This window comes from Ovis aries, chromosome 22, assembly GCF_016772045.2.
Source record: "Ovis aries strain OAR_USU_Benz2616 breed Rambouillet chromosome 22, ARS-UI_Ramb_v3.0, whole genome shotgun sequence".
Lineage (NCBI taxonomy): Eukaryota > Metazoa > Chordata > Mammalia > Artiodactyla > Bovidae > Ovis > Ovis aries.
This window is the reverse complement of record NC_056075.1, coordinates 36,417,640-36,443,607: the sequence shown is the minus strand read 5'-3', so window position 1 is coordinate 36,443,607 and position 25,968 is coordinate 36,417,640. Positions and strand designations below refer to the sequence as shown.

The window sequence follows — 25,968 nt, the reverse complement described above, 5'->3', positions numbered from 1 at the left end:
AAAACTGGTGTGGAAGAAGGGGGAGGGGAAAACCACTAGAGACAGGGACATACTAATCATATGCAATTTTTGGATCTTGTATGGATATAAATTTAAACCAATCAATGGCCCAAAAGACCTTTTTCAGACAATCTGGGAAATGTAAAAACAACTGGAATGTAAGATAATATTAAGGAATTATTGTTAATTCTTTTAATTAATCTTAAATCCATTTAAAAATTACTGTCAGTTTTTATAAAATAGATATTATAGTTATGTTCAACAAATTTATTGTTTACAGATTCATACTGATGTGTAGGCGGGAGAGATGGTATTACATGTAAGATCTGAACTTCACTCCATTGGCCTAAAGAGGAAGCAGATGTGGTCCAAGAAAAGTTAGAGGCGGTGTTTGTGGGTGATGTGATGACAAGTTTGGAGTGTGGATCGATGGCGATGGGCAGTGAAGGAAGTGATGACTAATGGGGTGGGAAGTCACTTTTCAGCACTTAGGGCAGTTCGCTCAAGAAGCAGAAGAATTTCCTAACGGTCTTCACCACAAATACCCTTCTACAGTAACACAGAGCACTCAGAGGGAAAAAGAATTTTTTTAAAAAGAGCTTTCCTAGGTGGCAATATACAGAGAAAAGCTACAAAATCTCTTCTACCTCTCATTCTGAAGACCAAGAAACTCTTTGAAAATACTAATGTGCTCTCATTAGTTTTCATTATTAATCATTAGATGGACCAACCCAAAGGGTTACCATCTACTATACATCATGAGCTATAGACATAATTTGTCTTAGCAAGATTTAACAACATAGTAAATATTCTTCAAATCATTTTGAACAATGGCTATTCTACCTGGAAATGCTCTAAATGCACTTCAGTGTTGTCACCCTGAACTCTCAGATCTGCCTGGCCAGCTCCTGCGCTACTTTTCATACTCACAACATTCTTATAATGCAGAAAAGGGGACAGATATAAGAACAATAGGACAGAAATTCTATAGTTAATTAAAGTAGGGATCCCAGAAATTAATTGACTCCAATTTGTCTTTTCAAGCTAAGAAAGAGCCAGCCCAGAGATCCCTTGAACAAGGAAGCAGACCAGGACTCACAAAGTTTAATGCAGTATTCTGGCTCATAATTCTTCCTTCCAGCTGGCGAGACCCTCCTGAAAGGAAGAAAGGCTGAGCAGAGAGTAGCGCAGGCTTAGGGCAGCTCTCTCACGGGAAGTTTCTGGCCCCTGGAGCCATGCAGCTGACTCCACTGACAATTTGCTCAGGAGTAGTGGGGCTGTGACACAGTTAGTAGGGGTCAGGCCCTCCTGCTGGGGCGGCTCCTGGCCACCCTGTTCCTGGGCTGGCGTGGGCCTCGGGCTGATACGGCACTTGGGAGGCAGGATGCTCAGCCCGATCGTGCTAAGGACATCCTCATCTTTCCTCCTTCCACTACGCCTTGCTCTCCACTCAACCTTCTATCTCCTCCTTGTTCAATGGGAAAGTAAACCCACTCTGTTCTTTGCTTTCTACCACAACTCAAGCTCATGTACAGCCATGGGTCTCTTCTTAAGATTCAGTTGGCAGCCAGGCACCAAGGAGAATCAAGAAATACCCTGCAGAGTATCTGTCATTATTTCTTTCCAATAGTATTTATAGCGCAGTGCTAAACACTGAAAACAGTGACAGAAAACAGAACAAATAAAAATGCTAGTCTTTTATTTTCACTGGGTGAGGACAACTGAATCAGATGAAATTGAAACAAAAGAGAAAACACAATACATTTGGAAATTACAATATTGTTATTATAAATGCAAAGCATTCATCAAGTGCTTTGGAAATGAAATGCTGCCTTAGAATAAATACAAATTTGTAACGGGACCTTCAAGGCCCAGAGGGATAAGTAATTCTGTGATAGGAGGCTTCTAGAAGAAGATGCTGAAGATCCTCAGGACCTGTTACTTACTGATGCAAACATCACAGATAAGCTCCAAAATCTCTTCTACCTCTCACTCACTCTGAAGACCAAGGAACAATTTGAAAATACTAATATGCTCTCATTAGTTTTCATTATTAATCAATAGATGTACCAACCCAAGGGGTTACCATCTACTATACATCATGAGCTATAGACATAGTTTGTCTTAGCAAAATTTAACAACATAGCAAATATTCTTCAAACCATTTTGAATAATGGCTATTCCACCTGGAAATGCTCTGAATGTACTTCAAACACTCAATCAGACAGAGGCTCATTTTCACTGACAGGTCTATAGCACCATTCCTGGAGCACCTCTTCTTAATTCAAAGAAATTGCAACACAGCTCTATTTGGTCACTGAAAGCCAGAATCCTATAGGTCACAGTACTGTATTCGTCCCAGGGCTCAGTCTGGTTTTAAGGTTCAGATAAAAGCTTTTCAATAAGAAAAATATCCTATATAGAAAAAAAGCAACTATACCTTTCTATCTGATTTACAAGGGCCAAGTTTGGTCTGGATGCCAGCTAGAAGGAGATTAATTTTCCCACTGCTCCCATTAAGCAAATCCATCAAGATTATATCTGATATATCTGAGATTAGCATGGTTTCAGGATCTGGGCAATATTAGGTCCTACGATGTTTTGGCTACAGAAAGCAGATCTGAAAAATTTTAAGGGGAAAAAAGACAATGTTAATATGATTCCAGGGTAGGTGAGGTAGAAAATGTAGGTAGGTCTTCTAATTTAATGAGTAGTTACTATTTTATAAACACTCACAAATACAGTATTGATTTCTTCTAAATAATTTTTCTTCTCTTTAACTGCAAACTTTTGAGGGGCACACATTTTTATACTATTTGCAAATTTCAAATTATATATAGATTTTAAATGTCATTTACAAAGTTTAAACTGTGTTTGAAAATGCAAAGGAAAAAGTAAGACTTACTTATATCCATATTTTCCAGATATATCTATCACCATTTCTGCTCCCAGCTTACTCTGAGAATGTTCAAATGAATACTCCTTCCAAATGAACTCAATGCTTGTAATGTTTCCAACGTTAATGTCTGCATCAATTAAATCTGTATAAGTCATGCCTGGCTTCAGTGTTCCACTGTCAACAGAAAAATAAAACTCATCAGCTTGTGCTGGGTATTCATAATATTGACGTGGAAGGCAACACCTGTGTGTATCATGGAAGAGAAAGTTTCATTTCCCTGCATTTGATTATAGCAGATTTATTCTTGCCGTTCATCTTGGTCAGCATCTCAGAACAGCACAATTCTAAAGCCTGAAAAAAGAGGGAGGTAAATGAGAAGCCTGACTAGTTGATTTTTAGGGGCTAGTTCTCCACAGTGAAAGCTCTGGTCTTGGCTTTGTGGTATCAGAAACTAGAGTTTATTGACACCCCCAAAATCATCAGACTATCAATGATAGACTAAATTCACACAAAAATTAAAGAAAAACTAGAAGCCTGTTTATCAGCTCACAGCGGTACAATGCTTCCTTTTCACTAACTAAAATGTACTCCTAGCCTTCCCCTGGTACCTTCTTCATCTGTACAAAAAGAATCGGGTAACCAAACTAATGATAAAGAAAGGTGTTTTGGTGAGTGCGGAAACAGAGAGAATAAATCATAAGAGACTTGAGACATAAGACGTGTTTTATGCAAGCCAAAATTATTCTAGATGAGGTTTCTTTAGTCCTGCTACTTCCCTACTGCTTTGTTAATGTATGGTTTGTCTCCTCTAACTGGAGGAAGAGTTCCATGAGAGTAGGACCCGTGTCTGCTTCCCCAGCAGTTACAACAATTCTTGGTATACAATAGGCATTTAAATGTTTGCTGAATGCAAGAATGGATGCTGCTATTCCTAGGGCCTGTCTTGTTCCGTTACATGTAGAATTAATTGATTTAATTACCAGAGAACAACTTTTTTCAGGTTATATTGGGCTTCCCAGGTGGTTCAGACGGTAAAGTGTCTGCCTGCAATGGGGGAGACCGGGGTTCGATACCTGGGTCAGGAAAATCCCCTGGGGAAGGAAGAGGCACCCCAATCCAGTACTCTTGCCTGGAAAATCCCATGGATGGAGGAGCCTGGTGGGCTACAGTCCATGGGGTCGCAAAGAGTCGGACACAACTGAGCAACTTCACTTCACTTCAAAGGGTCATTTCCCTGTTGCTCCATGAACTGCCTTCACTCAGTGCACACTCAGCACAGCTCCTCATGATCGTGTCACTGGAAACCCAAATGACTAAAATATAATGTACAGTGAGGGCTTCCCTGGTGCCTCCGTGGTAAATAATCTGCCTGTCAATGCAGGAGATGTGGGTTTGATCCCTGGGTTGGGAAGATCCCCTGGAGAATGAAATGGCAACCCACTCCAGTATGTTTGCCTGGGAAATCCCATGGACAGAGGAGCCTGGCGGGCTACAGTCTATGGGTTCGAAAATAGCCAGACACGACTGAGCGCATTAGCATGCAAGCATGCAGTCTGTAGTGAAGCCAGACTCTTAAAGCTTGGCTGAAAAGTGGGACTAGACTAGCACACAAATTCATTCAGCAGACTTCATTCCAAGGTGAAACATTTACCGTGGACCTGAAATGCTTAATTATTCTTAAAAAAGAGGACTGGATAATTATTCAAGGATATGACAAGTAGCTTCTTTAGACATTAGCAAAAGTAGAGAGATGACAAAACATTCTCACAAGTTTTAGAAGGGGTGAGAACCATGCATTTCTCCCCACCTGACCCAGGTCAGCTGCCTTTGTACAGGACACAAATTCTACAGTCTCAGGCAATGAGTGCACTGCGGGCCTTAGAGCCACAGACACAAGATCGTGTTGAACTATCCTCAGAGGAAGAGCTTAATGGAGATGTGAAGAACAAGTGGACATGAGATCTGCTAAGACAGAGAAGGGTATTTGGAACATGGAACAGCATGGATAAAAGTCAGGAAGGGAGGAAAGGGTGAGATCTATTTTAATGCTGGGTAGTGTAATCAGGGTAATGTGGCTAAGCTGAAGATGAACAAAGCCAAACAGTGGGAGGCACGGCTAGAAATCGTGGGTTGGAGCCTGTGTGTGAACCGGGATCCAGACAATCACTGACTGAACTCACCTTTACAGGCAGCTGCACCAAGGCAAAATGATGAGCACAAAGGCTGCCAGAGTGATTAATCCGACATATCCCTCGACCGATAACCACAAAACCTCTGCTTTTTGTGCCTCTGCCTTGTATTTGAAGATGATGTAAATCACAGAGCCAAAACATCTAATTAATTCATCAGTTCACAAAATGGTAACATCTAATTAGTGTGTACAATGTTAATTCTGAAATGAGTTGCAGAATTAAGTGATGGAAGTGGAAGACATAATTCAAAAATGCTAAGGCTGATCAAAGAAAAAATTAAGGAAAACTCAAGATAAAAGGAGACTGTAGCCTTTTATGAGAGTGCATGGTCAATGTCTCTCCTGAATTATTCCTAACTTTGACTATCTTAACACATATCCTATACCTGTGAGTACTACTTAGGGAGCTTATTAGAAATTCAGCCATTCATATAAATACTTTATTTCATATGGAATCTATAAAAATAAAGTGATATGCCCAAATTTGTATAACAATAATGGCATATATTGTTTTTGCAACCCATAGACAGTACAGTCCATGGAATTCTGCAGGCCAGAATACTGGATTAGGTAGCCTTTCCCTTCTCCAGGGGATGTTGCCAACTGAGGGATAGAACCCAGGTCTCCTGCATTGCAGATGGATTCTTTACCAGCTGAGCCACCAGGCAAGCCCAAGAATACTGGAGTGGGTAGCCTATCCCTTCTCCAGTGGATCTTCCTGACCCAGGAATCAAACCAGGGTCTCCTGCATTGTAAGCGGATTCTTTACCAATTGAGCTATTACTGTTAAGTCACTTCAGTCGTGTCCGACTCTGTGCAACCCCATAGACGGCAGCCCACCAGGCTCCCCCGTCCCTGGGATTCTCCAGGCAAGAACACTGGAGTGGGTTGCCATTTCCTTCTCCAGTGCATGAAAGTGAAAAGTGAAAGTGAAGTCACTCAGTCGTGTCCGACTCTTAGCGACCCCATGGACCGCAGCCCACCGGGCTCCTCCATCCATGGGATTTTCCAGGCAAGAGTACTGGAGTGGGGTGCCATTGCCTTCTCCGAACTGAGCTATTAGGGAATCCCTGAAAATAAAGCGATATGCCCAAAATTTGTATAACAATAACAGACTGAATTAAGAGCATATCTTGTTTCCTGTCAGTTTTTTTCCCCACTTGCTTAATCTAGGTCTGTATTTTCATCTTAACATTTCCTAAAATTTTCTGTCTGTAGCTGAAACTGTGGGTGAAATAGATACTATGATTTCTATTTTACATTGGGAAAAAAGAAAAGTTACTATCAGATGATAGCTGGTGGTACTGTAGGAAAAGAAAAGCCTGAGCCTTACTGAGCATGATGAACTGAGTACAGCACTGTTACCTGCACTGTTACTGGCCAGGTTATCACCCTTGCCTACCTGACAAACTCAAACTCGCCTGTCTTCCCAGTCATTCCACCTACACGGAGAAATACACTTCCTTGAGTGACGCTGTTCCCATCAAGTTTGACAGACAGTTTATGCCTCCAACCTGGAAACAGAGAAAATGGGAAAGAGAGAGAGAGAGAGAGAGAGAGAGAGAGAGAGAGAGAGAGAGAGAGAGAGAGAGAGAGAAGGGTTTTAAACATGTGGAAAGCATGACATCTTTGTTACTGTTGGTCAGTTGCTAAGTTGTGTTGGACCCTTTGAGACTCCATGGACTGTAGCACAGCAGGTTTCCCTGTCCTTCACTATCTCCTGGTTACTTTAATGTAAATGTAGCTTTTAGGATTAAAGTGGAAGAGAGCTTTTCATGTTCATGAGAAAATATTAATACAACTTTATATAGCTTGAGTGAATTTGGTGAGGTTATATTTTTAAAGACATATAAACTATCACATGTTGATTTTGCAAAGTAAATAGTTAATAATATTTTTAAAGAAAATTCTTTAATTTTCCATATATTTTTTGGACTTAGAAAAACGTGTGTGTCTTCTTCCATCCATTACATTTGTATTCTGTGGTGTGTATGCTTTCCGTCAGTTCAGTTCAGTTCAGTTCAGTCGCTGAAACTCCAGTACTTTGGCTAAAGTACTGGAGTTTCAGCATATGTTTTGGAAAGACTTAGAGCAGACAAAGGGTGATTTCACACCCTTTGAAAATAAAAGAGAGTGTTCCTAATCTGCTAGCTAGGAATTTGTTAGGTACTCTTGATCTATCTTCTCCCAGTCTGGATATGTGGATACAGCCTGTAAAAATAAACCAAAGATTTATCTGTTCTGTCTTTCTACATTATTTTATGGCAGAAACTTGAGTATAAAAAGCAAAAGTAATTCTCTTAGTTAATTTTCTTGGTCATTCTCTTGATTTACCTAGAATTAATAGCAAGTAAGGCAACTCACTAGGCTTCCCAGATGGAGCTAGGGTAAATAACCCATCTACCAATGTAGGAGACACAAGAGACATAGGTTTGATTCCTGGGTCAGGAAGATCCCCTGGAGGAGGGCATGGCAACCCACTCCAGTATTCTTGCATGGAGAATCCCATGGACAAAGGAGCCTGGCAGGCTATAATCCATCAGTTCAGTTCAGTCCAGTCCCTTAGTTGTGTCTGACTCTTTGCGAACCCATGAACCACAGCATGCCAGGCCTCCCTGTCCATCACTAATTCACAGAGTCCACCCAAACCCATGTCCATTGAGTCAGTGATCCAATCCGACCATCTCATCCTCTGTCGTCCCCTTCTCCTCCTGCCCTCAATCTTTCCCAGCATCAGGGTCTTTTCAAATGAGTCAGCGCTTCGCATCAGGTGGCCAAAGTATTGTAGTTTCAGCTTCAACATCAGTCCTACCGATGAACATCCAAGAGTGATCTCCTTTACAATGGACTGGTTGGATCTCCTTGCAGTCCAAGGGACTCCTTGCTTTCCATAGCTAAATTCTAATTTGCTATAGTTTGACAATTAATCCAGAAAAATATCTAGAAAACCTATTGAGCAAGAAAGTCTGTGTTTTTTTAATGACTCAGAGGCAGAATGAATTGTCCCTTCCTCTCCCACCAGGCTTTGTGCTAGGAGTTCCCAGTCAGTACAGGTCTGAGTCAACACAAAGCCTCCTAACAGGATAAATCCCTTGCAAACAGCCAAGTGTAACTTTTAAAGAACTCTAGAACTAGACAGATCTTTCATTCTGAATTCTAAAATTGTTGTATGCTTAATAACACAGAAAACATGCAGTTGTTCATAGCGTCGTTTGAAAAGCCTCTGAAAGGGGAAAAAATTTACCAGAGAGAATTTTCAGTTCACAAATTTATCATCATCAGAAAGCTCCATTTTCCTCCTTGCCCGTTCCACTGAATTGCTGCCACTGTCACCTCTCCACTGAAAGCTAAACTCACCAGTGATGGGACTTAGCCCACAAACCCCTTTGGGCCCTGTCTCATTGGACCTATCTTTGGGGGCAGTGAATGCATTCTCCCTTTTCCATCATCTTTCTTTTCTTGACTCCCACATGGTTTTATCTTTTCTCTCTTTATTCATTCCTCAGTGTCCTTCACAGGGACCACTTTCTCTGCTCTCTTTCTTCTCATCTGATACATTCTTCTTGGGTAATTATGTCATCCACTTCATAGTTTAGGTTACTGTCTAAATATTTGAATCTTTGACTGTGGACCACAGCGATCTCCAGAGGCTGAGACCCAATCTAACCGCACACGCCCAAATCCTAACAGCATCTCAGACCTAATATGTTACAAAGTGAGCCCATCCACTTACTTCAAACCAGCCTCTCTGCCTGGTTACCAAGTTCAGCATATGGTATGTCATCCGCCCAGGTGGAATCATCCTTGACTTCTCCACTTTCTGCATCCCTCAAACCCATTTACAGAGTTAGACAAGGCTGACTCTCACATCCATACAAGACTACTGGAAAAACTAGATGAACCGTCTAGTCAAAGGTATGGTTTTTCCAGTAGTCATGTATGGATGTGAGAGTTGGACTATAAAGAAAGCTGAGCACCGAAGAATTGATGATTTTGAAGTGTGGTGTTGGAGAAGACTCTTGAGAGTCCCTTGGACTGCAAGAAGATCCAACCAGTCAATCCTAAAGGAAATCTTTCCTGAATATTCATTGGAAGGACTGATGCTGAAGCTGAAACTCCAATACTTTGGCCACCTGATGTGAAGAACTGACTCCATTGGAAAAGACACTGATGCTGGGAAAGATTGAAGGCGGGAAGAGAAGGGGATCACAGAGGATGAGATGGTTGGATGGCATCACTGACTTGATGGACATGAATTTGAGTAAGCTCCAGGAGTTGGTGATGGACAGGGAAGCCTGGCATGCTACAGTCCATGGGGTCGCAAAGAGTCGGACACAACTGAGTGACTGAACTGACATACCCATTCACCCAGTTCCTTTTGTTTTTAAATTAAAACTCTTTTTATTTGTTTTTATTTATTTGGCTATGCCAGGTCTTAGTGGAGAAGGAAATGGCAACCCACTCCAGTGTTCTTGCCTGGAGAATCCCGGAGACAGGGGGAACCTGGTGGGCTGCCGTCTATGGGGTCGCACAGAGTCAGACACGACTGAAGCGACTTAGCAGCAGCAGCAGCAGGTCTTAGTGGCAGCACTCAGGATCTTCCATCTTTAGTTACAGCATGTGGGCTCTAGTTCCCTGACCAGGGATTGAACCCACATTCCATGTATTGGGAGCATGGAGTCTTAGCCACTGGCCCATCAGGGAAACCCCTCACCCAGGTCCTTTTTGCTTCTACCTGGCCAAAGATAAAACCCAGACTTCCCATATGGAGCATAATTTCATTATTTGACCCGATTTGCCTCTCTTATCTTACCCGCTTCATGTTGCCTTCCTCCTGGCCTCTACAATTTCAGTAGGGGGATCTTTTTTAGATTCCAGCTCTCCGTTTTCTCCAGGCATTTTCATATGCAGTTCCTTTTGCTTGCTGCTGCTGTTGCTGCTAAGTCACTTCAGTCGTGTCTGACTCTGTGCGACCCCACAGACAGCAGCTCATTAGGCTCCTCTGCCCCTGGGATTCTCCAAGCAAGAACACTGGAGTGGGTTGCCATTTCCTTCTCCAGTGCATGAAAGTGAAAAGTTAAAGTGAAGTCGCTCAGTCGTGCCCAACTCTTAGCGACCCCATGGACTGCAGCCTACCAGGCTCCTCCATCCATGGGATTTTCCAGGCAAGAGTACTGGAGTGGGGTGCCATTGCCTTCTCCTTTTGCTTGGAACACTCTATTTCCTTCCCTCTGTTATGCACTTTTCAAGAATCAGCATTGAAGGCATCTTTCCTTGGAAGCCTCCCTGATCTGAGCGCAAAAATTCCTTCCTTGCATCTCCCAGCAGAAAGTTTATTACTCAGGGTTGAAACTGAGAATTTCCTTTTCCTTCCCCCAGCCTAAACTCACTGTGTTGTTCTTCACTGCATCCTCAGAGTCTGGCCCAATGCCCAGTGATTTAGTAGACACTCAGTAAAAACTGTTGAATATTTAAAGGTAAGTGCCTTAAGACATTACAATAAAAATCAGCTATGATACTTACGGGCAAATGGCGAAAGAGTCCCTGTGTTTAAAAAATAATATAATCTATTAGGCTTCATTTCTTTGAGGTGAAATCTATCAGCAAAATGACCCATTGTTGGGCAACCTCCCTTGGGACAATGAAAGCAATTTCCCTGGTGACAGAAAATAAGAGGTAATTAGAAATGTAATTAGACATGCTGACCTTCAATAAACTCAGAATGTATTATTAAACTATAATAAATCTTTCATATCTAAATAAAGTATATGCATTTAAGAATGACTAAGTTGCCTAATAGACTATCCTGCCTGTTTTCAAAAACAAAACATAATAAAACAAAAACAACTGAGGGATAAGGAAAAAGGGCTGGCTGTTAGAAAAATGAGTAAATAACATGAATAGACAGACAGCCCATAGAAGAGGAAAGTCAATAGTCAATAGCTATGTAAAAAGATGCTCAATCTTACTAGCTGCCAGGAGTACAAATTAAAACAACATACAATTTCATACTCAGCAGATTTGCAAAAATTAAGGCAATTGGAAACACCAAGTATTGGTAAGATATGGAGTGGGGAATTCTCATTTGCTTCTTATGGGAATATAAACTAATAGGCGTTGCAGACAGACATTTGGTAATGTCTAATAAAGATGGAAATGCACATATGCTTTGAAAATTTCACTTCTATTATATGTCATAAAGAAACTTCTACACAAGTACATAAGGAGATACGCAAAGGTGTTTATTGCAGAATTGCTTTTAATAACGAAAACTGCAAACAACGAAAATGCACGTTAGTAGGGGAATGAATCAGAGAAGGCAGTGGCACCCCACTCCAGCAATCTTGCCTGGAAAATCCCATGGACAGAGGAGCCTCATGGGCTGCAGTCCATAGGGTCACGACTGAGCGACTTCCCTTTCACTTTTCACTTTCATGCATTGGAGAAGGAAATGGCAACCCACTCCAGTGTTCTTGCCTGGAGAATCCCAGGGACGGAGGAGCCTTGTGGGCTGCTGTCTATGGGATTGCACAGAGGCAGACACGACTGAAATGACTTAGCAGCAGCAGCAGCAGCAGCAGCAGCAGGGGAATGAATAAATAAAATGTGGCTGATTCCTACAGAATTCCTACTAAATACAATAGGTCTATATATGTCAATGTAGATCTTATAAAATTTAATTTAAAAACAAATTCAGAAAGACACGTATAGTAAGATACTACATATATAAATTTCCCTCAAAGTTTGCCTTAGGGAAGGGCATGAATGGAATATAAGGTACTTAAATTTTATCTGTGTATTTTAAAATCTAAAGCAAAACTAACAATATTAACTTTAAAACACCTGGATAGCAATGTTGGAGTATTTGCTATTTTAGGTTTTTGAAGTTTCGGACTTACAAACTACGGATATTTAAGCAAGGACTATAGAGCATGCGTGCATGCTTAGTCGCTACAGTCATGTCTGACTCTTTGGGATCCAATGGACCACAGCCCTCCAGGCTCCTCTGTCCATGGGATTCTCCAACCAAGAATATTGGAGTGGGTTGCCATTTCCTCCTCCAGAGAATCTCCCCAACCCAGGAATCAAATCTGCCTCTCCTGCACTGCAGGCAGATTCTTTACCGCTGAGCCACTGGGGAAGTCTAGGATTATAGTAAAACACCCCATTTAAAACACCATTTTTAATGAACAAAAATACTAACAAAATAATAAGGCCTCATATTGACTGAGTGAGTGCTTACCATGTGCAAGGCACTGTTTGATGCACTTTATGTGCATTTAGGTCAATTAATCCTCACAAAATATTATTATTATGTTTTTAGTCTCCTTACTTAGCAGATGAGGAAACTAAAGCCCAGAGAAGTAAGCAAATTGTCTGAGTTTGTCTGTCTATTAAGTGAAGGCATAAGAATGTGAATCAGATGGCCTGGCACTAAAATCCCTCTTATTTTTTTATTTTTTAAAATTCCATCTCATTTTTTATGACTGTTGGATAAAAGTACAATAAAATAAGTCAAGGAAATTGACTTAATGTTCTCTAGTTTGTTGCCATAATTAGCATCTATGTGGCATAGGAGCCTAGAGTTCTCCCGTTTTTAGCTGATTAAACCCCGCTAACTCTGAATATACTGTGACTCTGAGAACCTGCTTTCACCTGCCTTTGATGTAGTGAACGTCAGGATCCCTTTAGCCATTAAGAGCAGCATCTGGGGCTTGAGGAAGGATGAGTTAGGGGAGAAGGAGGTTTAGGGGAAATGTCAGTGCTTATCTGGCAAGGTTTCTGAGAATAACAGTTCACCAGCCACATTATGAACAAGGAAGACGTGCTCAGGACCTGAGAAGACAACCCGAGGGCTCACTCACCTTGATCTGTAACAGGAGGGAAATACTTACTCCTGTCCCAACACTGTTCTTATTCACAAAATGCTATTGCTTATAACACACTTTGGTTTGAAACCCCACATTTTCCTACCCTGATAAAACAGGGGATAGGTCTCTAAAGCAGAAGCAGGAAAATCTTTCTACTTTACGCTACAAAATAGATTTTCTTTTTACCTTTTCATAGTGATAAGCAAATGAAAAATATAGTCAGCTCATATCTGGCACCAAGTGCTTCATGATTCAAGCGAAATCAGATTTGGTAATTTGTAATGTATATTGATTTGCATGGAATTCCTGTGAGCTATCTATGCTTCAGTTCTGCTCTGTATGAATAGTCAAATTTTAATAAAATAATTTTCATGTTCTAGGTAAACAGTAATATGTTTGACTGTAGCTATTAATTGGTTCAGTCTTCTCAGGGCATCTTAGAGGATAACATTTAAAATATATACACACAAAAATTTTTGTGCTGGACTTATGCCTGGTACACAAAATCTAATAACTGCATAACAAATGACCAAAAAAGCAAAATTGGATATAATTCGAATGAACTGAAACAACCAGAATACAAATAGTTGGTTTAGTTATTTAAGCCCTTCAGCAACCCCAGCTACTGTTCAGCACTCAGCACAGAAAGAATCTATTATTTACCCAAATGGCAGATACATTTCTTTTGCTACATACTTAATGTTCTAATTTTCAGTTGACTGATCATGCTTCAAAAAATGACTTGCTAATTAAATTACATGGCAAAATGCTTTACTTACTGCTTTAAAAGATTCGTAGGATGTACAGGGATAAGCAATAAATGCATCAGGATTGAGAATGCTTTCAGCATAAAAGCGATGACTTCGGGCATGGTTGCAATCAAAGAAGGAAAACACTTCTGTGAAAACAATTTTCGATTAACAGGTAGCAATGAACTGATAACTGATAGTATGAAACATTCCCTAGAAAAAGTAATGTTAAATGATAGTTTCTTGACTTGGATCTGGGTCACCAGACCTTGTGTGTAGTTTAAGATATTGTACATTTATTATTATTACATATCATCTTCTTGTACCAAATAATTCTTTGTGTGAGTCTAATGGGACATTTAATGTAGATGACCGTGTTCTGATACTACTATCCCCAACACTTCCCAGATATCTGACATGAGCACTTAGAGTTTTAAGTATCGCTGTGTACACAGTATCTCTGCCTTAGACCAATTAATTCTCTTGTCTCCCTGTTCCTGCGAGAATGACTGAACTCCCTCCTATTCAATCATAAAACAGCCAGCAAGGTTAACCAGTGCACACCTTCAGCTGAGTTTCAAGATGTGACAGGTGGAATGTATTGGAAAGAATGCTATAGACAAATTGGTTCTGTCATTGTCAGGCACAGCATTACTGCCACTAGTAGTTAGGATTACTGCGATAATTCATAAAAGTTCTAAGCACATTTGTGTATTCTGAAATACATTCCAGTCATTTATGCTCTCTCTTCCTTACATAACAACATTTTTACTACATGGCATGGGCTATTCTTCTCATGACCTACATGACTTGGCTCCCCTTTGAGTCACTAGATGTGGCAAGTCACTTATCTATAAATGTGGACTCCAAAGAGTCACTCCTTCCTAGGTCCTCACCCCTTTGCAATATTTTACTACTCTTTCAGTCAAGAGGTGGAACTGATGATGACATGACAGTAAATTTTTGGATGATTCTAGATAAAGGTTTTTAAAAACCTTTCTGGGTTATAGGCTAGTCTTGTGATTTCTTTGACTAAGAGAATATAGAGGAACTGACACTGGGCAAGTATCATGACCTTGGTCTTCAGCGACCTTCCATCATCTATTCTTGCTCTATTGGAACCCAGTCTCCATGTTAAGAAATTCAGGTGAACTGGCTGGGGAGAGAGGCTCTGAAGGATAACAGACTACTTAGAGAGGAGAGCTAGTACCAAAACACTACACATGGAAGGCTATCTTGGATCTTCCTACCCAGCTTGGCCCAGCCCAGCCCAGCCCAGCTCCCAGTTGGATGCAATCACATGCATTCACCCAATGGACTCATAGCAAAGCAGAGCTCTGCCTGAATCTTGAGCCTCATAATCATGGGCAATAAACTATTGTTCTCTTAAGCCACTATGGTTTGTTATACAATAGATAACTGAGATCATTTCAGAAATGCAACATAGCAGTGATAAAGAACTGACATCTTTTTTTGAGGAGGACTTCCCTTATATCAGGTTTCTTTACATACAAATTTGTATTCATAACTAATTGTGGTTTAGACAAGATGGTTCTTTAGAACATAGGGAACTATGAATTTTAAAAGTAAATGATTTCTTAGTAACAAATATAATGTAAAATAAAATATTTTGAAGCTAAAAAGTCATCTGAAGACATGAATGATAAATATGCTTGTAATCTAATAAAGTTGTAGGAATTATAGTATCTCAAAATGATACCTTATGATAAATGTAGGCTTATTTTAATTATAATTTGACATAATTTCATGTACTCAGTATATAACAATTAATATAGTTATGTAAATTAGTCTTTATCCTAATAGAAATGATTTCAAATCATAATATAACAAATAATGAGAAAGAAGTTTTATAATAGGTCTTTTTTGAAAGAATTTTGCTTACCAACACTAGATAGAACTGGCTTTAATTCTGAGTTTGAGCATTTATAGTTTTACCAGTTTTAAGTAGTCACTGCAAATGGATATTTCTAATTACATTTACTTTCAAAACAGGTAGTAAAACTTTGTAACTTAGTGCTAGTGAAGAGGAAATTCAAGCTACTCTCAATGCCATGATCTGTGTTTCTTTTCTCTATAACTGCCAGATGGAAGATAGAATAATTACATCATCTAGACATTCTGACCACATGGGATCAGCCAGTGGGATATTTAGAATCATCCAAAAATTTACTATCATGTCATCATACATTATATTACTGTGCTTTATCATATATTATGGATGATACATATCATTATTTACATGATAATGATATAGAGATAGGGAGGAATGGAACTCCCAAATAATAACCTTCTGGTGTCTTATAAAGTGCCTTATTATTACTATTGGAAACTTCTACAAAGGGCTAAATACTATTTGTTTAATTTGTGATTAAATTAACTTGTGATCCACGGTGATTCTGTTAAAAAGCAAATCAAACCATGTACTTCTTCTGCTCAAAATCCTCCCATGGCTCCCATCCCCCTCAAGTAAAAGCTGAAGTCGTTGCTACAGTCTTTAAGACCCTACATTGTCTCCCTCTGCCCTGTTCCTCCTCTAAGCTCAGGCCCTACTACTCTCCTCTCTGTTTCACTCTGGCCACAATAGGCTCCTCGCTGCCATGACCCTCAAGGGCTCCTGCCCCAGGCCCTTTGTGCTTGCCATTCCCACCCCTCAGCCTGGAATGCTTTTTGCCCAGGTACCTGCATGGCTAACTCCTTCAGGTCATCTTTTCAGTAAGGACTTCCTGTCCACCCTACCAAAAATCTCCTTCCCCTAGGTCACCTGCACTGTCACCAACACATCAGATTCCCATTACATTCTTTGTTTGGTCTCCTTAGCACTTATTCTATTACTGTTTTTCTAGCAAAGTAGGGTATTGCTGCTGCTGCTGCTGCTGCTGCTGCTAAGTTGCTTCAGTCGTGTCTGACTCTGTGCGACCTCATAGACGCAGCCCACCAGGCTTCCCCGTCCCTGGGATTCTCCAGGCAAGAACACTGGAGTGGGTTGCCATTTCCTTCTCCAATGCATGAAAGTGAAAAGTGAAAGTGAAGTCGCTCAGTCGTGTCTGACCCTCAGCGACCCCATGGACTGCAGCCTTCCAGCCTCCTCCGTCCATCGGATTTTCCTGGCCAGAGTACTGGAGTGGGGTACCATTGCCTTCTCTGAAAGTAGGGTATTAGCTCCTACTAATTTTTGTCTTTTGTATGCATTCCTACATCTGCTATTCCTAGAATAATGCCTGGCACATAGTAAGCACTCAACACATATCTATTGGATGACTACATCCTCCTTGTTCATACTAGTGAGACATTCTATTAGACCCTGGGGTTATAGACTTAACTAAAACATGGATCCTGGCCTCACAGACCTCATGGCTGCTGGGAACTTCATACATGCTACTGTGTTTTGGGCTAAAATATATTTTTACGTTATATTATATTCAAAAGCATATTCTATCCAAGAAGGGTGCTCATTGAGTTTATAACTGCAGTTTAGAAAGCATTTACCTTCCTTGTAAATATTGAGATCAAATTTAAATAAAGGTGTAATTAAATCTTCACATCCTGGCATGTGCTTCCCTCCATTTGGGTAAAAGTCAAGGTGACCACAAGCATTAATAGTTCCAGCACCTGAAATTTAAAAAAGCAAGATACATGCTTCTGAAATTCTCCTCCATCTTTCAGTGCACTTTTGATTTGTGTTAAAAACTTACCAAGCTCAAAGAAGAGGCGAACTGCATTTGTATGGATAACATCAACAAAGTTGGCGTCTGAGGGATCCAGCCTGACTTCATTTGGAGTGTCATGGAAATACGGCCCTGCTGGGTCCAACCCTAGGAAAAAGCATAATGTGTATTAAACTAAGACATATAAAAGTACACTGACAGTGTGGCTATTTTGGAAGGATAGATGGTGAAGGCAAAGTATTCTTTCTTATATGATTTATGTAGGTCAAACACCACTCAGCCTGAAGGAGAGATACATAAACTGTAGGATGTGTTTATATTTATAAATGCAGGATCTGTACATACTGCGATGTCAGATTCCTACACACAAGCAAGGCTGTGTCTGGACAATACCAAACCAGCTAACAAAATCAGAAAAGTCAGAGCAGCTTCTCTAGGGACTGTACATGAAATACCATACAGACAACTAAGGTTATGGATTGCAGACCACCTTAAAGGCAACATTTATATGTAAAAGAAATAAATAAAAGCTAAGAACTCTTTAAAATGTAAAGATGAATCACAAAGCAACACAGTTAAAATAACAGAATCATAGCCCTCATTTAAGGCTCACTTGGTTCCATTCATTGTATTACAAACAAAAGCCTGAAGCCCAGGAAGGTGAAGGGACTTGACAAGGTCATCATATGTTAGATGCAAAACGGACAGTTACATATTAGATGCAAAATGGTGGTCAGACTTCAGTCCATTGTCTCCCATTCAAACATCTACTAAAACAAAGGTTAAGATATCTAAGTTCTCTAAAATATTACAATCATTCACATGACTCCTCATTTACATATCTGACAATTATTTATCAAACACTTATTATGTGCCAGGAACAGGGTTTTGAGCCGGATCCAAGGAATAAGGTCTAGTCTGTTCCCTTGGAGGGGAAGGCACTGCAATTCAATGTGCTCAGTGCTGAGACAGGTGAGCGCAGGTGTTACGCAAGTACAGAGAAGAAACAGGCAACCCAGTCTTGGGAAACTGGGACGTGCTTCTGCTAGAGATGAGAAATGCAAGCAGGGATCTGAGGGAGTAAGAGAGTCAGCCAGGGTGAAGATAAGGTAGGCAGCATCCTGGGAAGAGTACAGAGAGTATACGTGGCCATCAGGCCAGAGTTAACCACATTTGGGAAACTGCAGTTAGCTTTCAAGGGCCAGCGCCAGTGCATAGGGTTTAGAATTTTGTGCAAGATGAAGACACCATTGCAGGCAGGAGCCAGATGTAATCACCTGAGCTACGATGAGTTTGGACATGACCTGGTTGTTGATGGGCAGCTCTTACAAGTTTGCCAAAGGGGAGGTTTACAGTCAGATTTGTATTTTAGCAAAGTCTGTTTGCTGTGAAGTGGAGACTGGGTCTCAGAGCAGAGGGGACTCAGAGCTGAGCTGTATCTGACCCCTGGGAAAATGCAGCAGGAGTGAGCAATGAATGTGCCACAGCTGTGGGGTGTGTATTACCTCGGCATGATGGACTGTTATAGGATTCCATTTTTGTTTTTATTTTTCTTAGTCATATAATCATGGAGAAAGAAATGATAGAATGAGAGGAGGCAAGGAGAGGAGAGAAGAGGGGGCCTAGATAGAACCTTGAAGAACACCAATACGTAAGGAAAGGTGAAAGAAAAGGAACCTGACAGGAAGCCTGGAAAGAGACAAGAACAAAGACAACCAAGGACAACCAATGCAAGAAGATGGGGAACCACAGGAACAACGAGAGGGTGTTCCAGCAGCAAGGAGGGGTTAGCGAGACAAATTCTGCAGGGGGGTCAAGGAAAGTAAAGATGGGAAAGGCCTGGAAGAGTCCCACTAAGAAGCCCTGGGTGGTCTTAGTGGTTTTGCTAGCAGGACTGGGGAAGAAACCAGACTGCAATGGGCTGAGGAGAGCACAGCCCTCAAGGACACATGGCCACTTCCTTTTAGAGGAGTTGGAATCTGAGTGAGGCAAGCTAGGGTATTGGTGAGAAGAGGCTGTGGTCTAAGCAGGAACCAGGACACGTCAGTTCTAATAGGGTTGGGGAAAAGAGCTTGACAAGATGGGAGGAAAGCAGACAAACGACAGTGAGGTCCCCAAAGCTGGCCAGGGACTCAGAGCACAGGCGAAAAGATAAAATTAGACAGAGGGGTCAATGAAGTAAACCAACAGGCATCTGTGCAAAATATCCAAGCTTAAAAGAAAGATGCACAGGTATTTGTCTCACAATTAATCTTCAACTCCAGGGAGAATTGTTTATGCTAATGTACAATTGCTAATTAGATACAATCTTCTGATAATGTCAGGAGTTCAGTGGAGATGGATCCAAATATAGCAGGTACACCTCAATGACGTTGATGTGAGGACAAGGCAACCAGATATGTTTTTTTAAAAAAATACAACTAGTATTTTCAAGAGGCAGGGAAGGGAGAACCTTGGATTTGTGGTTCTAAGAGATCTCAGGAGGAAGATCAACTGGAGGGAGAACTAGAAGGTTCAGCCTCTTAATTGACCTGAGTTGCGGAGGCCTGACCCTTAGTGCATGGATGAGAGCTGCAGCCTTTGGGAGCTGAGTTGGTTAGTATGTATGTATTTGGATGCACAAGTGTATCAGCATAGAGAATAACCTCTTCTCCGATAGGAAAGCACTGACGCCGTTTATACATAAAAGGAAACAAAACCTTGACTGAGTAACCCCCATGCTATAGCCATTTATGATAACTGCCTACCAGTTATAGAGAATTACCAGAGACACAGAAACTTCAGTTCAGTCGCTCAGTCGTGTCCGACTCTTTGCGACCCCATGAATCGCAGCATGCCAGGCCTCCCTGTTTATCAACATCTCCCGGAGTTCACTCAAACTCATGTCCATCAAGTCGGTGAAACTTATGCATGTCCTAAAATCTACCATATTTTGTTTTTAACTTGTTTATATTATAAAGCCAACTTTTTTTTTTTTTGAGATCTCGGTTCTTTTGTTATCCAAGGAACATGATTATTCAAAGTCTAAGCACTTAGAAGGAATATAGATCGCAACATCCAAATTATGTAGATTCTTCAGATGTTTAGAGAGCCTTTACAAACATTATTTTCTATTTATTCAATAGGATAATTCACTTGGCAGGAAACACTGGAGTTAAAAATTATCTGAGTTGTGAAATAAGAATTCAGGAAAACAAAATTTCCATAAACTTATTGCAACCTAGTGTGAATTTCTGACACATTTATGGCAATGTTCTTCCTTTTAATTTACAGCTGAAATGCCCTCCTAGGCTGTTGGGGCCCATGAGATTCCATGTGTACAAGTTGGGCCCATTTCTTCCATACTCTAGCAAAGAAGATTTTTGCTACACAATAACTTCAGAGCTGACTCATTGGGAAAGACCCTGATGCTGGGAAATATTATTATTATGAGGGCAGGAGGAGGAAAAGGGTGGCAGAAGATGAGATGGTTGGATGGCATCTCCGACTCAATGGACATGAGTCTGAGGAAACTCTGGGAGATGGTGAAGGACAGGGAAGCCTGGTGTGTTGCAGTCCATGGGGTCACAACCAGTCAGACACAACTTAGTGACCAAATAAAGAACAACAACTTCAGAGTAAATATACAAATTTTAATATTCTATGTAGAAATGGCGGTGGTGGGCTAGGGTTGGAGTTGGAATCAGAGATCTGGGGAAAAGAGGAAACTTTCAGCAGGAAAAGCCCATTATACCAAGAGACTGCAGAGGCAATATATTAATACTTTAAACCCAATTTAGAATTTGAAAAAAATGTTTTAAATTTATATCTGAAATTGAAGCATGTGTGTGTGTGTGTGTGTGTGTGTATGTACACCAGAGCTGCAATGTATTCTTTTGATGAACACAAAGTGTGTACCTACTATGTGCCAGGCCTGGGAAGTCTTTCTAAGTAGCTCAGAGTCTACTGAAATAACAGGCATGTGAATAATCACTTCGACTTTGTGATACAACAGTTGTATCTTCATATATAATAAAGGCATATTTCAAAGAGTGTGTGAAGCAGAAAATTAACTCTGTCTTGAGGAAGAAATATCTGAGAAAATTCTCAAAGGAGGACCAGCGGGTGTTTAGGATGAGGGGGAACAGGACTTGCAAAGGCACAGAATCATGAAAATATGTGATGAAACATGAAACATTCATGCAACAAGTTCAGATGCTTTAGACCATGGAAAGTTTCAAGCAGTGGAGTGGCACAGCCTGTGTTTGGAAAGATAAGGACACTGGCAATAGCTGTGTAAGACTGGAGTGCCAGCTTGTTCTGAGTGGTGTCCAGCTCTTTGCAACCCCATGGACTGTAATCCACCAGGCTCCTCTGTCCATGGGATTCTCCCAGGAGGAATACTGGAGTGGGTTGCTATTTCCTACTCCAGAAGATTCTCCTGAACGAGGAATCGAACCCACATTGCGTATGTTTCATTGGAAGGCAGAACCAGGCAGGGTACCAGCCATGAATGGCAAAAACCCAGGAGATGGAGAGGGCCTGAGCTGGGACAGTGAATGGGCCATGAAGAGGCGCAAAGCAGATGCAGGAGAAGACTGAAGGATGGAGGAGACGAGCAGCTTGATGACTGACTGTTGGTGGGGGATACAGAGAAGGGCGGGCCCAGCCCATTACCAATAATGGAGCTGATATTTTGATTTCTAGTCAACGGACTCAAGTAATTTGGAAGTCAAGAGTACACGGAAGGGATGCAATTAAATCTCATTCCCAACACCTTGTTCATAGGACTTACTTTGCAACTTGTTTTCAGGCTTAACATTATACTCAGGGACAATATTCAACTTCAGGCTATGTGCTGCTGAAGCAGGTACACTCAGGGACAATAGCCAAAATTTTAGCAACTGGAATAGCATGGGCTTAAACAAAACAGTTCAGCAATCCAGCTACACTGGGTGAGCAGGACCAGCGTGGAGCTTCCGTCTCAAGTCTGTGTAGAAGCCATTATGCAATCGCAAAGCATGGAATGTGTCCTCATTCAGTCGGCCGTCCCCAACAGGCGGATGACCACAGGGCCCACTCCTCTGTCATCACAGATAATGCTATGGTGAACACTCTTGAAAACGGATTCCACACTCACCCTTTGGAAGCATTTCATGCTTTAGTTTAGGGAGGGTCACATTTTCCCTTGTCTTCCATTTGCTTCTGTGACTTCCTTGTCTTCAGATATTTGATACTTTGTACACAAACAAATAGGAACAACTCCAAGGCCCATCTGCAGGGCAGGCTTACCAGTGATCCTTCCGAGGCCTGGCGTTCTTGACCCAGCTTCACCAGCCAGATGAGCTCCCAAGCTGTGGCCAATCAAGTGTACTTTAGAAGCAGAATATCCAAATTTTTTCTGAGAGGATATTTTAAAAGGAAAACAGAACAAGCATTAAAAAACAAAAAAAAAAGGCAGGTAGAATGGCTGAAACTGGCTTAAAATGAAAAAGGAGCTGACGTGTTTCTCCCTCTCCCACCCAGGATGGGGAGACTGGTAAAATGACAAAGCAACCCCATGTCCACCTACATCCTTATCCAGCTGAGGGAGAGAGCATCAGCTGGGCTGGAGGAATGCCTTCTGTCAGAGCTTTCTCCCAGTGCTAAAAGGCCTTGCAGTTCTTGGGAACAGGAAGGAGATCAGCCCAGTGACTCTTTTGTGGCTTCCAATCCATGTTCATCCTTCCTGAGTCCCAAACCATCCTGCACACTCCCACACGGGCTAAAGGCAGCTTATGCCCAGGGGAGCAAAGAATTCACTGAACATTTAAATCAGCCAACACTTTTCCCTTCAGTTCAGCAAAATCTCCTCCTGCTCATTTCCTGAGCCTTTAGGAGCCCACAGTTCAGGCTCCAGGATCAGGGAAGAAATTCACGAAAGCTTAGTTAGACCTGGTTTTTCTCTGAGGAGGAGATAATCCGTTTCCATCCTCTGTGGACAAAGACACACTCAAAGTTCCTCCTTGTAGTCTAGCCTCCCCTGATGAGCAGGAAGAGGGAAGAGGGAGGGCAGCGGTGAGTATTTGGCTCCCTGACTCTTCTCCAGCCTGTGTCCTAACTGGGCTCAGTGTTGGGCCCGCTTTCCTGACTGACCCTCAAAGTGAGCTGCAGCGCCTGCCAGTCCCCTTCCCGTTGCCTTGTATTTTTCCACAGTCCTGTCCCCACACTCCGTCAGAGCAGAAACGCTGTCTCGCTCACCGTGTACCTCCAGTGCCTAGAATGGAGCCCGGCCCACAGCAAGTGTGGAGTGAACTATTTGTTGACTGTAAGGAGTGAAATCTTAAGAATCTGAAAGGGTCATAAATCTTTAGATTTTTTACTTCACTGCAGTGCATGATGGGAAACTACTTCCTATTATGGTGGAGCATTTGGAGATTTATAAATGTCTCAGAGTATAGCCCTCATAAATAGCAAAGCATATTTTATTCTCTTTGAAAATGTGTAGGTTCAAGAGTTGTACCTGGACTAGGGACCTAATTCACTGCCATAGAACCCAGTTTCTGTGGGGGAAAAGCACTTCACATTCTGCACAGATAGCGCCCATAACACAGAAACGCTTTCTTTATCGTTCAGGATAGGTTTACATTGTGCTGAAAAGGAACCGAGATGGTCCTCCAGGCTGACCAAGGCAGCGACCTGGAGGGGCGGTGGAGGGGCGGGGATAGATTTGGTGAGGAGCCGGTGAAGACACACTGCCACCAAGTGGCGAATTGTAGAACTACAGGCACTTCTTTCACCAAGAAGGAACCTGCTGCTGCTGCGGCTAAGTCGCTTCAGTCGTGTCCAACTCTGTGCGACCCCAGAGACGGCAGCCCACCAGGCTCCCCTGTCCCTGGGATTCTCCAGGCAAGAACACTGGAGTGGGTTGCCATTTCCTTCTCCAGTGCATGAAAGTGAAAAGTGAAAGTGAAGTCGCTCAGTCGTGTCCGACTCCTAGCGACCCCATGGACTGCAGCCTACCAGGCTCCTCCGTCCAAGGGGTGCCATTGTCTGCTTTCCCTTTTTGGCTACCATACACCAACACTTATTATTTCACATGTTCGGTACTTGTGTAAACTAATAAAAAAAAGTACACAGAATTGCCCCCAAAGTCTTAGTGTTATGATACAAAGCTGGTTCAATGTAATTTTAAAGAAATCAACTGTTCTTACCACGAGAACATCAATAAAATAAGCCACCTCAGCACCAACAACGCGGAGATTGTTTACCGCGGGGATATATTGCAGTGAACCGTTAATCCAGTCTAAATTAATGCAGTTCACATCTTCTACTTTTAGCAGTACCTAAAAAGATTTATTGTAAGTATTAAAAAATAAGAATTAAAGGAAACCAGAGTGCCCAAACAACTGATTCTACCACAAGAAATAACATCTGCAAGTATTGAGGACCTACCATGTGCTTGGCCCTGTCCTAACACTTGTCCATATATTAACTTATTTAATATTCACTTAAAGATAAGCCAATCTAGGCAAAGACAGGTTAATTAACTTGCCCATGACCACAGAGCTAGTCAATAGAACCATAATATTCCAGACAGCCTGACTCTACCACACTATATGGCTTGTAAATAATTAATTGCTTACTACGTTAGCAGTCTATTAATCTTGAGTAGAAGAGAGGCAAATTAATTTCCTGGAGTGAACTTGGAAATGTTTTCCTTAAATTAAATGAGAAATTTATCATACCATTCAATCTTTTGTCAAAAATGAGAATTTACTAAGAATAATTATAAAAATCTTCTATCATAATCTGTACAGTTCATAATAAGTGAAAATAAATGGGAAATGAGTAATTCATCTGCGGTCTTGGAATATGGCCAATGTGAATAACTGAATGGAGAATTTCCATGAATACATATTAGTACCTTGCAAAGTACTTTCACATTAAATATAAAACTTTAATACTAGTATAAAGAAGAGATTATTCACATCATACATTGCACATGACTTGCTGCCATTTGCCATCTGATTTCCATCCAGGTATGTTGATACGTGTGATCTTGTCTGTTGCGAAGTGTGAGGCTTGGATAGTTAAATAATTAACTGCACTGACTTCCTGTTTCAGGTGAAAAGAAATTAAGGTAAAATAATTGAAAATTATTTAACATTTAGTAGAATTATTCTAAATTCACTCAATTTTCCTCTAAGTTTGACTTTAACAACCATCTTTAATACATTTTTATCAAAGAAATAGTTATGCTACACATTGCAGAAGTACCAAGGAATTATTAATGCATTACAGAATGCAACATACAAATTTAATCATAAGGAAAAGAAATCAAAATGTTTGGTTTTAAGGTAATGTTTGTAAGACAATGTTGGCTCAGTTTTAATTACAATGTCAGTAAGCCTTACTTTTGTACAGTATTTTTCAGTTGTCAATGTAACTCATGAGAACTACCTTATTCGAGGCTTAGATGCATATTCCAAAGGTGGCAAGATAGACTGTCCACCACACTTTATGAATGAGGAGTAGAGGTTAGATTCTTGTCACATGAAATACAACAGCATATTTAAGATATTTTATGTGATGGTGTTAAATATTGTTTTGT

General features: G+C 41.1%; 1 protein-coding gene across 2 annotated transcripts in view; it reads right to left on the bottom strand.

Moving 5' to 3' along the window:
• Positions 1-1,682: 1,682 nt before the first annotated feature.
• Positions 1,683-25,968, bottom strand: part of PNLIPRP3 (pancreatic lipase related protein 3) — a 41,332-nt gene continuing 17,046 nt past the window's right edge. The window contains exons 3-12 of one of the 2 annotated variants that reach the window (XM_012102992.4): positions 25,353-25,472; positions 24,569-24,700; positions 22,668-22,776; positions 17,424-17,543; positions 17,218-17,340; positions 13,741-13,859; positions 10,614-10,746; positions 6,493-6,604; positions 2,906-3,073; positions 1,683-2,620 (exon numbers count right to left, since the gene is read on the bottom strand). In XM_012102992.4, coding sequence (XP_011958382.1) covers positions 2,557-2,620; positions 2,906-3,073; positions 6,493-6,604; positions 10,614-10,746; positions 13,741-13,859; positions 17,218-17,340; positions 17,424-17,543; positions 22,668-22,776; positions 24,569-24,700; positions 25,353-25,472 — 1,200 coding nt within the window. In that variant the 3' untranslated portion in view covers positions 1,683-2,556. The other variant, XM_042238523.2, reaches the window with a different exon arrangement.